We start from the raw sequence: 12761 nt of genomic DNA, 5'->3' as shown, positions 1-12761 counted from the left end.
ATCTAGCATGTCAAGGATCGAAGAACACCGTCTTTAATCTTGTTACTTTAGAAGCATATATTCAATTACCAAACGTAAATCTTGGAGTAGTATAAGTTGGATAATTGTATCTGCTCTTTCGGTGTATTATATCGAGCATGGAGTTAGCAAACCTTGTGAAGTTTATGAAGCTTGTAATCTATTATTGTAGTGTGTTTCAATTACTTTCTAGTCATGTATCTTTTGTGAAGCATTTTTTGTTTTCTCCAGCATCTCGTATCCTGTTCAGTAATGCATATCTAGCAGGAATTTATGTAGAAAAATGATCAGGGAAATTAATGTAGTGGAATATAGCTATCTCGATACATTCCTTGGGGTGGTTGCCTGCTTTTGTTTCGTACAATTGACATACGTTCACAATGAGAAAAAGGCAGGTTTAGCTGGAAATTTGGGGATAATATTTTGAGAAATATTTGGTTCTTAAATGTGATTGGTTTGGCGTGTTTAGGATTTCGATGGATCAGAAAAGATGGCATCTTTGTTGTATCAATAATGACTTCTCTTTCTTTTTGGAATATCTTTTTGAAGTCGCTGAGTTTCTGCTAACTTGCATTTTCCATGTTTAACTGGTAGACTGCATCTAAGAAAGGAAGGGCGCACGGAAAGCACAGGCCCTAAACCATACTTATGGCACGTAATGTTTTGCCAGAAAAGCATGTGAACGGGTAAATTTCAAATCATTTGTTGTTGTTCTTTATCTCGTTCTTTATGTATTTACCACTGTGTATACTCACAACTTGTTCTATTGTCAAAAGATGCGCTGAAATGGCGAAATCTGCTTGATCAGATCCATATGTTCCCGGTGATCCACATTTTTGTAAGCTTGGCAAGCCTTGGGAAGATTGGGAGCTACAAATTAGCTGGTCATTCTTAGAGTACTCAACCCCATATTGTTGTGAGAAATCATGTGATAAATAGTTTAAAAAAAGCTATAACCGTTTGATGAAACGCCAAGTCGTAGGATACGAAAAAGAGAGCACACAAACAATTTATTAAGGAAGAGGAATCCCCCAAGATACAGAACACAAATACAAATTAGTCGTGAAAGGAGTTCTGTTCTATGATTACAGTCCAACACCAAGAAACTGATTTTTAACAGCTTGAACATCCACAACAACCTCATTCATGCTGCATCTATCTGAAGGTAACACTGAAGAACATTTAACTCCAATCTGAATTATGGAAGCCAAGATTTGTCTCATTCTATCTCTACCTATGCTTATTCTTTCGTTCCTCAAGATATTGTAATTGGTAATTTCAGCATCGTTATGATCTTCTCTTAATTCCATCAACAAACGTGAATAGATAACCTCCTCAATATGCTCTGGCAACTCATGCATCTTAGAGAAGTCATGAATGTTTAGGCCATCCCTAAACATGTCATCAGTTGGCCTCTTTCCTATAAACATCTCTAGCAAAAGAATTCCGTAGCTATACACATCACCTTGTGTCGACACTTCACCCCCATTCCATATTCTACAGAAGCCAAAACAAAGATTAGACCTCAAGAACAAAACGTAGTTTAGCAATTTCTAATAATTTTCGTTTCTTACCTGGAGAAACATAACTGATGGAGCCCTTTATTGCAACTGAGCTTGCGTCTTGTTCATTCAGCTGTCTAGAATTACTGGAGGAATTATTAAGGAATTTGTCCAAGCCAAAATCACCCACATGGGCAGTTAAATCATCATCAAGAAGGACATTACTCGGCTTCACATCACAATGCACAATGGGTGATTGAGAATCATGGTGAAGATAATTTAATGCAAAAGCAACATCTACTGCAATGCTCAATCTTCGTTCTAGATTCAAATTCTTCACTTGTAGCTGATCGTCATTGTTTACATCACTTATAGTCGGGTGCAGCCAATTCTCTAGACTCCCATTAACCATTAACTCAAAAACTAGAGCCTTGAAAGGATTACCTTGAAAATCAGTACTCGAACAACAAGTTACAATCTTGAGTAAATTTCTATGTCTAACTTTCCTTAGAGCATTACATTCATCCATGAAAATCTTGGTTGCACCTCTTTGTTGAAGGTGCAAAAACCTTCACTGCAATAGGCTTTGATTCATCTTGTTGAAGAAGTCCCTTGTACACAGAACCAAAACTTCCCACTCCAAGCAAGTTGGTAGAATCATTAAATCCATTGGTAGCTTTAAGAAGCTCATTATAAGAAACTCCCATAAGCCGATTATCTACGTCTTGAGGCGTTGAAGTTAACATGAATATTGACCCTTTTCTCCAATAAAGAGTGAGGAGAAACACAATCTGAAATGACAAGGCAGAGAAATCAGAAGATTTTCTTATTATGAAAAACTTAATTACAAAATCTGTATTCCCTTAGACTAAATAGGAAGATGACTAAAAACATATTTGCTAGCATTAACTCAAAATAATATTTTTCCTAACTATTATATTTCTTAACCATATAAACAATATATATATAAATATACAATATCTCCTAATACTCCCCCTCAAGTTGGAGCATGGAGATCACGAACGCCCAACTTGCGAAGAAGTAGCTCAAACTGAGGACGACTCAGAGCTTTGGTGAAAATGTCTGCAAGCTGAGCGGTTGTGCGAACATGAGAAGTAACAATAGCGCCAGACTGAATTTGATCTCGTACATAATGACAATCAATCTCAATATGTTTTGTGTGTTCATGAAAAACAGGATTAGCAGCAATATGAAGTGGAGATTGATTATCACAGTAAAGACGCATAGGCTGAGAGTGAAACACACCTAGAGATTTCAATAATACCTTTAGCCACGTGAGTTCACTACAAATATGATCCATAGAACGGTACTCGGCTTCAGCAGAAGAACGAGATACTGTGTGTTGCTTCTTTGTCTTCCAAGATATAGGTGAGCCTCCCAAAAAAATAAAATAACCACTAAGCGAACGACGACTAAGTGGGAAGGAGGTCAAATCGAAATCACAATAAGCAGTAAGTTGGAGAGCACTATCCTTGCGTAAAACAATCCCTTGACCCGGATGGCCCTTTAGATAACGAAGAACTCGAAGAGCAGCTTCCCAATGAGATACCCGAGGAGACTCCATAAATTGAGCCAACACATGCACCGAGTAACACAATTCAGGACGTGTAATGGTCAAATAAATCAAACATCCAATAAGCCGACGATACTGAGATGAGTCAGAATAGAAAGGTCCATCATCTAGAGCTAGACGATGATGTTGATCAATGGGTGGAGAAGCTAGTTTGGCTCCAAGAAGTCCAGTCTCAGATAGAATATCCAAGGTGTATTTCCGTTGAGATAAAAACAGACCATTAGCTCCTCGAGACATTTCAATACCAAGAAAATACTTGAGATTTCCCAAATCTTTCATATGAAAACAACGACTTAAATATGCTTTAAAAGCAGTAATAGCAGCGGAATTATTCCCAGCAATAATTAAATCATCCACATAGACAAGTACATTAATTGAGTTCTCACCTCGTCGTAGGGTAAATAGAGAGTAATCAGCATAAGACTGTACAAGTCCAAAAGCCTTAAGAGCACCTGCAAGCTTAGCAAACCAATTACGAGGAGCTTGACGAAGACCATACAAAGATTTATGGAGTCGACACACTTTACCAGGATATTTAGTTGAATATCGTGGAGGAAGTTGCATATATACTTCCTCATCAAGTTCCCCATGTAGAAAAGCATTATGAACATCCATTTGATGTAACTCCCAATCACGAGCAACTGCGACTGCTAAAAATGTTCTAACGGAAACCATTTTAGCTACGGGAGCAAATGTTTCATGATAATCCACCCCTTCAACTTGTCTATTACCAAGAACAACCAAGCGAGCCTTAAACCGCGCGACACTACCATCAGAATTATATTTAATTTTGTAAACCCATTTACAACCAATAGCTTTCTTCCCTGGCGGCAGATCAGTAATAGATAACGTGCCATTCTTATCAAGAGCACCAAGTTCCTTAGACATAGCTACGCGCCAAACCGGAAGACGAACAACTTCTGCATAACTCGTAGGTTCTTTAAGAGTAGTTATCGCCGCCAAAAAACGAGTATGATTAGCAGAAAATTTTGCACAACACACATAATTAGTTATAGGATAAGACGTACCTGAGGACGTTGAAGAGTGAGAAATGGAGGAGCTGGGGTCTATAGATTTGACAGTATTACATATATAATCCTTCAGCTGAGTATTAGGAACCCGAGACCGAACACTTCTTCGAACTGTTTTATCAGAAATGTCACTGATAGCAGCCTGTCTGTCCGTAGAAGGCAATAAAACTTCATCAGAAATACTGTCAGGTATGTGTGCACTGTCAGGCACTAAACCTGCATCATAAGACCCCCCTGCCAGTGAAGTTACTCCATCAGGTGAGTTAAAAACATCACCGTCTGACTCCGTCGGTGAAGGTACAGTACATGGGACAGTATCATAATCACAATGTTATGCACATGGGACAACATCAGAATTGACCTCCCATGTCACGTTTTGTGATGGCATAGCAGTGACCCTTGGACTTCCGTTAGAAGCAACCCCACCTGTCACGTTTTGAGAAGGTATAGTAGTGACTCTTGGACTTCCGTTAGAAATGACCCTACCTGTCACATTTTGAGAAGGTGTAGCAGGGACGCTTGTAGTTCTTTCACCCGTGACCTGTTGAATGTTAACAGTGTCTGAAATATTAACTCTATCAGACGACGGTAAATTTTTTTTTGAAGCAGACGACGGTAAATCTGTCTGTGTTGCTATCTCATGAACCTGCTTATTCGGTCTTGTACAGTCTCCCGAAGCTGATATCCCTGCAGTTCTGCCACGTTCTGGACTGGCTGGTACCTCATCAGAATTTTCCGTCCTTGCACTTTCCGCAGAAATCACCGACCAGTCGTCCAACCATAGCTGACATTGTTCATTATTGTTATTATTATTGTCTGAGGAAATAACTGTGTAAGAAAATTTATCTTCAAAGAAAATAACATCATGAGTCACAAAAAATTGTTTCGTTTCCAAATCAAATAACCTCCAATCCTTTTTTCCATGAGGAACCCAACAAAAATACAACGGCGACTTCGTGGATTAAACTTGTTTCGATCACGAGGGATAATACTTGCATAACACAAACATCCAAATACTCGAAAATGAGTATAAATAGGGGACTTTCCATGTAACAATTCATACAGAGTATTTCCATTGAGCAAGGGAGTAGGTGTACGATTAATAAGATGAGCAACACTTAAGATACATTCACCCCAAAACCGAAGAGGTAAATTTGCTTGAAATCGTAAAGCACGCCACACATTCAATATATGACGAGTTTGCGTTCAACTCGCCCATTTTGCTGTGATGTATCCACACATGAAGTTTGAAATTCTATACCATGTTTAGCAAAGAAAGGAATTAATGGAAGAAATTCCGTACCATTATCACTGCGCACCTTCTTAACTTATCTATCAAACTGTGTCTTCGCCATAGCACAAAAATTCTGAAAATTTTGCACCACCTCAGTTTTATGTGCCACTAAACAAACCCAAACACAACGAGAATAATCGTCGACAATGGTAAGAAAATAATGTGCGCCACAAGAAGATGGAGTACGATAAGGTCCCCACAGATCACAATGAACTAAATCGAATAAGTCATCAACTTTATTCTCACTAACAGGAAAAGTAATCCGAGTTTGTTTAGCCTTAAAACAAATATCACACGGTTCATTAAGAAATTTCTGACAATCATCTTTATTCATACCCGGAAGGAAAGAAACAACCTTATTAGACGCATGACCTAAACGTTTATGCCACAAACAATAATCTTCTCCAATAGATACTCGATTTGCCATAATCGGTGTTCCACTGTGGTAGATATAGACCCCATCTCGTTCCTCACTCACTCCAATCACCGTCCTCGTAGTGCGGTCCTGTATCACACATAACTTATCAGTCAAAGTGACAATACATCTCAAATCTTTAATTAAACATGCTAAAGAAATCAAATTGCAGTGGAGATCAGGAACGAATAAAACACGAAATAATTTCATATTGTTTTCAAACACAACGGTGCCTTCACATGGAGCATGAGAGCATGTGCCATTCGTAAGCTTCACTGAAGAAAAACCTATTTCATGAGTCTTAAACAAAAACTCTTTACTTCCTGTCATATGTCGTGAAGCCCCTGTATCAAGTATCCATTTACCAGAAATCTTCTCCTTCGAATTATTATTCGAAGTTTTCACCATTTGCACAATGGTTTCCTATTGGGTATCGGTAAGAATATCAGCAAGATCCAGTCGATCTTGTGACGACAGAAATCCTCCACCGGAGTTAGTGGTTGTGATCGCTAAATTAGCTACTACAACCATGGTATCAATCTTCAACACAAATTTCTGATTTTAAAATTAAAAAAATAGAAAATTATGTCTTTCCTGGCTCAGATGCCATGAAACGACAAGTAGAGAAATCAGAAGATTTTCTTATTATGAAAAACTTAATTACAAAATCTGTATTCCCTTAGGCTAAATAGGAAGATGACTAAAAACATATTTGCTAGCATTAACTCAAAATAATATCTTTCCTAACTATTATATTTCTTAATGATGAGTGCCAAATATTGTATATATTTGTCCCTTTTTATTGGCAATTAACTCATCTTTTGTGCATTAATTCTACATTTTATCCCATATTCTGTATTTTCATTGTTTTCAAGAATAAATATTTTTCTTACTTAATCTTGCATTTTTAGGTAATAAATGAAGTTCGGATGAGTCGCGGAGCGAAAAGAGCAGAAAAGTAGTGAAAAGCCGGGAAGAATTACGCAAGGAAGCCGCAAAGAATGGAGCGCACGTCCAAAAAGCTAGGAATGGGCTCAAGAAGGAAGAATTGTTCTTAAAGAAGATATGGGCTTGGCATACCCAAGGCCCAAAACCCTTACCCAAACCCATTTTCTATATCCATACCCGCCTCTATTCCCGACCGTCAGATTGGACCGCATCTGCATCCTACGGTCGCTTCTTTGCATGCGCATCAAACCTCGATACTTCCGCTTAACACTACAACACCTAACTCCATCTGGTGTCGTTAATTTTGTTGTATTGTATAATCCAACGGTCGCTTCAGGATCCACTTCATCTCACCGTCAGATTGATCTTTCATCTCCATATCCCACGGTCGAGATTCGCCAAACATCGAACTCGATGATCCCGCTACACACCATAGCGACCGAACCCTATGACCTAACCAAACATCCCCTTCTTCCCAAAACAATCGACCTTCACCTTCTTCCTCTCCACCATACCCTGTGCAGAACCACCACCATCATCCTGCAACAGCCATCTCTACCACCTAACCGCCACCAAATTATCTAACCACCACAGCCCACTCTCACCACCTAACTCGTATGATGATTTTCAATCATCTTCATCAATTCCACACGCCACTGAGGTCGAGTGATTTTGATGAAAGTGATTGCATGTCTTCAAATAACGATAGCAAGGCTATGGAGAGGTAGAGGAGTACAAATGGAAGCATGGGTCGAGAAGAATTGGGAGTTATCACATCAAATTAGGTAAAATATCTAACCCTAATTTTGACTGATTTGGGGGAAACTTATAGAACCCTAATTGAGTGTTGTGGACTATAAATTGAGGGTTGTGGGTGTGTTGTAAAGGGGGATTTTTCTGGAAGAGCCAGTAGACGATTGAAGACATTTTCCATTATAATTTCAATTCCAGTTCTCTTTATCACAGTTGACAGTTGAATGTTATGTGTGTGTTGTTTGAATTATCTTGTATGATGTTTATTGTTGTTCACAAGATTAGCATGAGCTAAGTTGCACTAGCTAAGGCTCAGATGAAGCCTAGTGCACTGTTAAATGATGAATTGCTAGGATATTCGTCTTAATGCTTGTCTTGCTTGAGCAATGAGAAGAAGTCAGTGCTCTGATATGCCTGTGATTGACTGTGCTGTCAAAAGACAGTCAATACTAGGGGCATATCAATGAGCAAGCTGATTTTCCTCCCATTATAATGTATGCTTAAGATCCTAATTTCAACCTAGAATTGCATTGCTTGATTAGGACACAAGGTGGATTCTAAGCCCTTAGCTTAGCCACAATCCCTTTTACAGTCACTTATAAATTCAGTTCTGTTTTGCTTCCTGTTCAGTTTATCTCCTTACCTGTTTTGCTTGTTTAATTTCTTGCAATTTGTAGCTGTTGTGCACTGAAATCAGTGCACGAACTCCTCCCTGCCCTTGGCTTACAGCCTTGGTTCTTAACTGTTTTGCCATATTGCTTTGCTGTTTTGGTTCTTAAATGTCATGTCATTTGGTTTGCTTTGTTAACTGTTTTCCCATCTTTGCATCTGCCTTATTGCTTTGCCTTGCTCACTGCCATAGTGCTTTGCACCCATTGATAGCTTAGGATAATTTCTTTTGTGCTCCTACTCCCTGTGGACTGATCCCTTGCTTATTTTCTATACTAAAACTTGGCCTTGTATACTTGCAAGTCTTTTGTGTGTCTTTTCTAACCACACCAAGTTTTTGGCGCCGCTGCCGGGGAGTGGTGCTTGCTGCTGCTGATTTCCTTTGCTGTCCTGACCTGCAATCATTGCAGAAAATCATTGCATACTTGCACCAGATCATTGCAGCATAACCTCTGCAATCATTGCACTGCAATGATTGCAACTTCTGTTTAGCCTCTTCACTATCATTGCACACTGCTTGTGTAATCATTGCAGTTCTGCCTTGCTATCATTGCACTACAATGATTGCACTGTGATCATTGCACTGAGTTGTCTGAGCTTCTTCACTATCATTGCAGGTGCCACTGAGTTGCTGCAGAGCTGTGTTGCTGGCCACCTGAGCTGGGCTTCGCCAAACTTTGCAACTGGGCTTAGTCACCTGCTGTTGCTGGGCTCTGCCTTTTTCTGTTGATGGGCTCGTGATCTTCTGCTCCTGGGCTTCGCAGCTGATCCTCCTGGGCTCGTGTTGCTGAACCAACTCCAACTGTTGCTGGGCTTGGGCGTGAGCTACTTAGGACGATCCTAAAGCCCAACTGGGCTGTGCAACTAAAAGGGGACCAAAATCCTATTTTTGGGCTTCCCTCCAAAAATCAAGTAAGCCTAACCCATGAGTTAACCCACTTGGGCCTCATTTAAATTCAAATTCGGGCTTGTAATAATTAATTTAATTATTTATTTGGGATTGTAATAATTTTTATTTTCCTTTATTTTCTTTTTCTTTTTTTTATTTGGGATTGTAATTATTTTTTTTGTCTTTATTTTTCTTTTATTTTTATTTTTCTTTTTCTTTTTCTTTTATGGGCTTGTCTTAATTATTATTATTGTTTTTATTTTCTTTTATGGGTTGTGCTAATTTATGCTAGGTTTAGTTCAATTTTTTTTTTCCAAAGCCCAATTTTAAACCAAAAACAAAATCCCTTATTAAAACCAAAACCCACTCAAAACCAAATCATCAAAACCCATTTTAAACCAAAATATTGGGCCTTTTTGTGGTCCAAATTTTTTTCCGATTGCTCTGACTAAGATGTTAGTTAAGGTACCTGCTAGGACATGATTGTGACCTACAGAGACCAAACAAACAGACTTGTTAGAATTAACCCAGACGAACCTATCGAAATTCTAAGTTCTGAGGGAAACAGTCCAGATCAACCAGAAACAATGGGAGAACCCCGTACACTCAAGGATTATATGTACCCAACGAGAACCAGTCAACCTTCTTGTATTGTGCTACCCGAGGTTAATGGCCATTATGAGCTGAAATCGAGCACAATACAAATGCTTCCTATTTTTAGAGGTGTTGAGAATGAAAACCCTTATCACCATGTGAGAGAATTCGAGGAGATTTGTGGAACTATGCGTTTCACTCAAATGCCCGATGAAATCCTAAAGTTAAGGCTCTTTCCTTTCTCCCTGAAAGATAAGGCAAAGGCCTGGCTGTATGCTTTACAGCCTCAATCCATCATGACATGGGATGACCTCATAAAGGAGTTTTTCAAAAAGTTTTTCCCAAATCACAAGACTGCGACAATTCGTCAAAGTCTAAATAGCTTTGTGCAATTAGAGGGTGAGACCTTAGCTAGATACCTGGAGAGATTCAACGAATTATTGCTCCAATGTCCCCATCATGGTTTTGAAAAATGGAGACTTGTGCAAATTTTGTATGAAGGTCTAGATGTGTCCACCCGAACAACTGTTGAGTCGATGTGCAATGGTCTATTCGTAGACAAAACTGCTGATGCGTCTTGGGACTTCTTGATTGAAGTAGCTGAAAAGACGCAACAGTGGGAATCCATCCGTGAACCCAGAAAGACTACATCAGAAGCTAAGGCTTTTAGGATTGAAGCAAATTTCGAGGGAAAAGCAAACATGGCATCAATAGTTAGGAGATTAGAAGAGTTAGAACTACATAAAAATTCAAAACCTTCCACCAGTACTCTCCGAGAACATGTCGCTTCGTCTGTATGTGCCGCTTGTAACGATCCCAACCATCAATTCCAAAATTGTCCCGATTTGCTTGCAATCCAGGAATCTAGGCTTGAACAGGCACATGCCATGTTTCAAAAACAAGAGCATAACCCCTATTCACAGACCTACAATCCAGGATGGAGAAACCACCCTAACTTTTCATGGTCCAAAGGACCCACTCAGGGAGGACCATCTCAACCCAATCAGAGCTATCAAAACAATCAGGGATATCAGAACAATCAAGGTTATCAACACCCGAGAAACCCTCAACAACAATCAAACCCTCAACAATCATATCCTCAACACAATACCGACAAGAGACTATCCAACATCGAGGAGATTGTCCAGAGTCTGGTGCAAAGTCAGAAAAGTCTTGATCAAAAGATGGGTCAAATCTGTGATTCCATAAGTGAGAGAGAAAAGGGTAAACTTCCGAGCCAACCCCAACAAAATCCAAAGAGTATATTTCAAACAGGCTCATCATCCTGCAAGGAAACCTCTCCCGATCAAGTACATGCCATTACCACCCTCCGAAGTGGTAAAGTCATCGAGAACAAAGTGGGTGAACCTAATGAATCTGATACAAATTCCACGCTGTCTCCACAACCCCAGAAAACCAAAGAATCTGAGCAAGTTGGAAAGCCTGACAATTCTAGCTATGAATGTCCCTTTGCCAACTCATTCTCCTGTTGCCCCATTTCCTCAGAGATTGATCTATCAACAGAAAAGTACCCATTACAATGAGATGTTAGATCTGTTCAAGAGAGTCAACATCAACATTCCTTTTCTTGAAGCAATCAAGCAAATCCCTGCTTATGCCAAATTCCTCAAAGACTTGTGTACTCAAAAGCGCAAGCTCAATGTGCACAAACGTGCTTTCTTAGCTGAGCAGGTGAGTTCCATCATTCTGAACAAAACTCCACCCAAGTTTAGGGATCCAGGATGTCCAACAATTTCTTGCACTATAGGAGAACACACGGTCAATAAAGCGTTATTAGACCTGGGTGCAAGTGTTAACCTTCTGCCATATTCTGTTTATGAGCAGTTAGGTCTTGGGGAGTTGAAGCCAACATCTATCACTCTACAACTGGCAGACCGATCTGTCAAGATTCCTCGTGGATTGGTCGAAGACGTTTTGATCAAGGTTGACAAATTCTATTTTCCCGTAGACTTCATTGTCTTAGACACTCAACCTGTACAAAACCCAGACTGTCACATTCCAGTCATCTTAGGACGTCCTTTCTTAGCTACGTCCAATGCGATTATTAATTGTCGTAACGGAATGTTGAAACTGTCTTTTGGCAACATGACGATAGAATTGAATGTGTTCGATATTAGTCAACAACCTGTGAATCTTGATGATGATGATGTGCATGAAGTTAATATGATTGAAGGATTAATACAAGATTCGTTGACTAACATTCTATCCGTCGATCCCTTTCAAGCATGTATGGAGAACTTTAACTCAGATTCCTATGATGATGCATACTGTAGTGACGTCCTATTCTGCTCGAATCTGTACCTCAAATGGACGTCACTGAAAGGAAATATGAAGTGGAACCACCCTTACTCTCTGATTCCAAGCTCATTCCATCCATTGTTGAGCCACCCAAGCTTGAATTGAAAACATTGCCTAGTACGTTGAAGTACGCATTCCTAGGTTCTTATGATACTTTACCTGTCATTATTTCATCATGTTTAGACACGGAACAGGAAAGTAAGCTTTTAGAAGTACTTAAGGAACACAAGGAGGCATTAGGATGGACCATCTCAGACCTCAAAGGAATAAGTCCTACCATTTGCATGCACCACATTAATCTCGAAGAGAGTGCCAAACCATCTAGGGAAATGCAAAGGAGACTTAATCCTAACATGAGAGATGTAGTCAAAGGAGAAATCCTGAAACTGCTTGATGCGGGTATCATATACCCAATTCCCGATAGCAACTGGGTTAGTCCCATTCAAGTTGTGCCTAAGAAGTCAGGCATTACTGTAGTTCAGAACGACAAGAATGAATTAGTCCCTACTCGTACAACCACAGGATGGCGAGTATGCATCGACTACAGGAAGTTGAACACAGTAACAAGGAAGGATCACTTCCCGCTCCCTTTCATTGACCAAATGCTAGAACGTGTGTCTGGACACAGTCACTACTGTTTTCTAGATGGCTTTTCCGGTTATAACCAAATTCACATTGCTCCGGAAGATCAGGAAAAAACTACATTCACGTGTCCATTTGGGACGTTTGCTTATA

At 39.6% G+C, this 12761-nt stretch overlaps 1 protein-coding gene across 1 annotated transcript; it reads right to left on the bottom strand.

The window, feature by feature from the left end:
• Positions 1-1031: 1031 nt before the first annotated feature.
• Positions 1032-2023, bottom strand: LOC113361868 (receptor kinase-like protein Xa21). The gene is made up of 2 exons (XM_026604960.1): positions 1593-2023; positions 1032-1515 (listed from the first exon to the last, which is right to left on the bottom strand). The coding sequence occupies exons 1-2, from the start codon at positions 1930-1932 to the stop codon at positions 1451-1453; spliced, it is 405 nt and encodes a 134-aa protein (XP_026460745.1). The 5' UTR covers positions 1933-2023; the 3' UTR covers positions 1032-1450.
• Between the last annotated feature and the right edge of the window lie 10738 nt (positions 2024-12761).

Source organism: Papaver somniferum, chromosome 3 (assembly GCF_003573695.1).
Source record: "Papaver somniferum cultivar HN1 chromosome 3, ASM357369v1, whole genome shotgun sequence".
Taxonomy (NCBI): domain Eukaryota; kingdom Viridiplantae; phylum Streptophyta; class Magnoliopsida; order Ranunculales; family Papaveraceae; genus Papaver; species Papaver somniferum.
The sequence above is the reverse complement of the archived record's forward strand: the minus strand, read 5'-3'. Positions and strand labels throughout refer to the sequence as shown.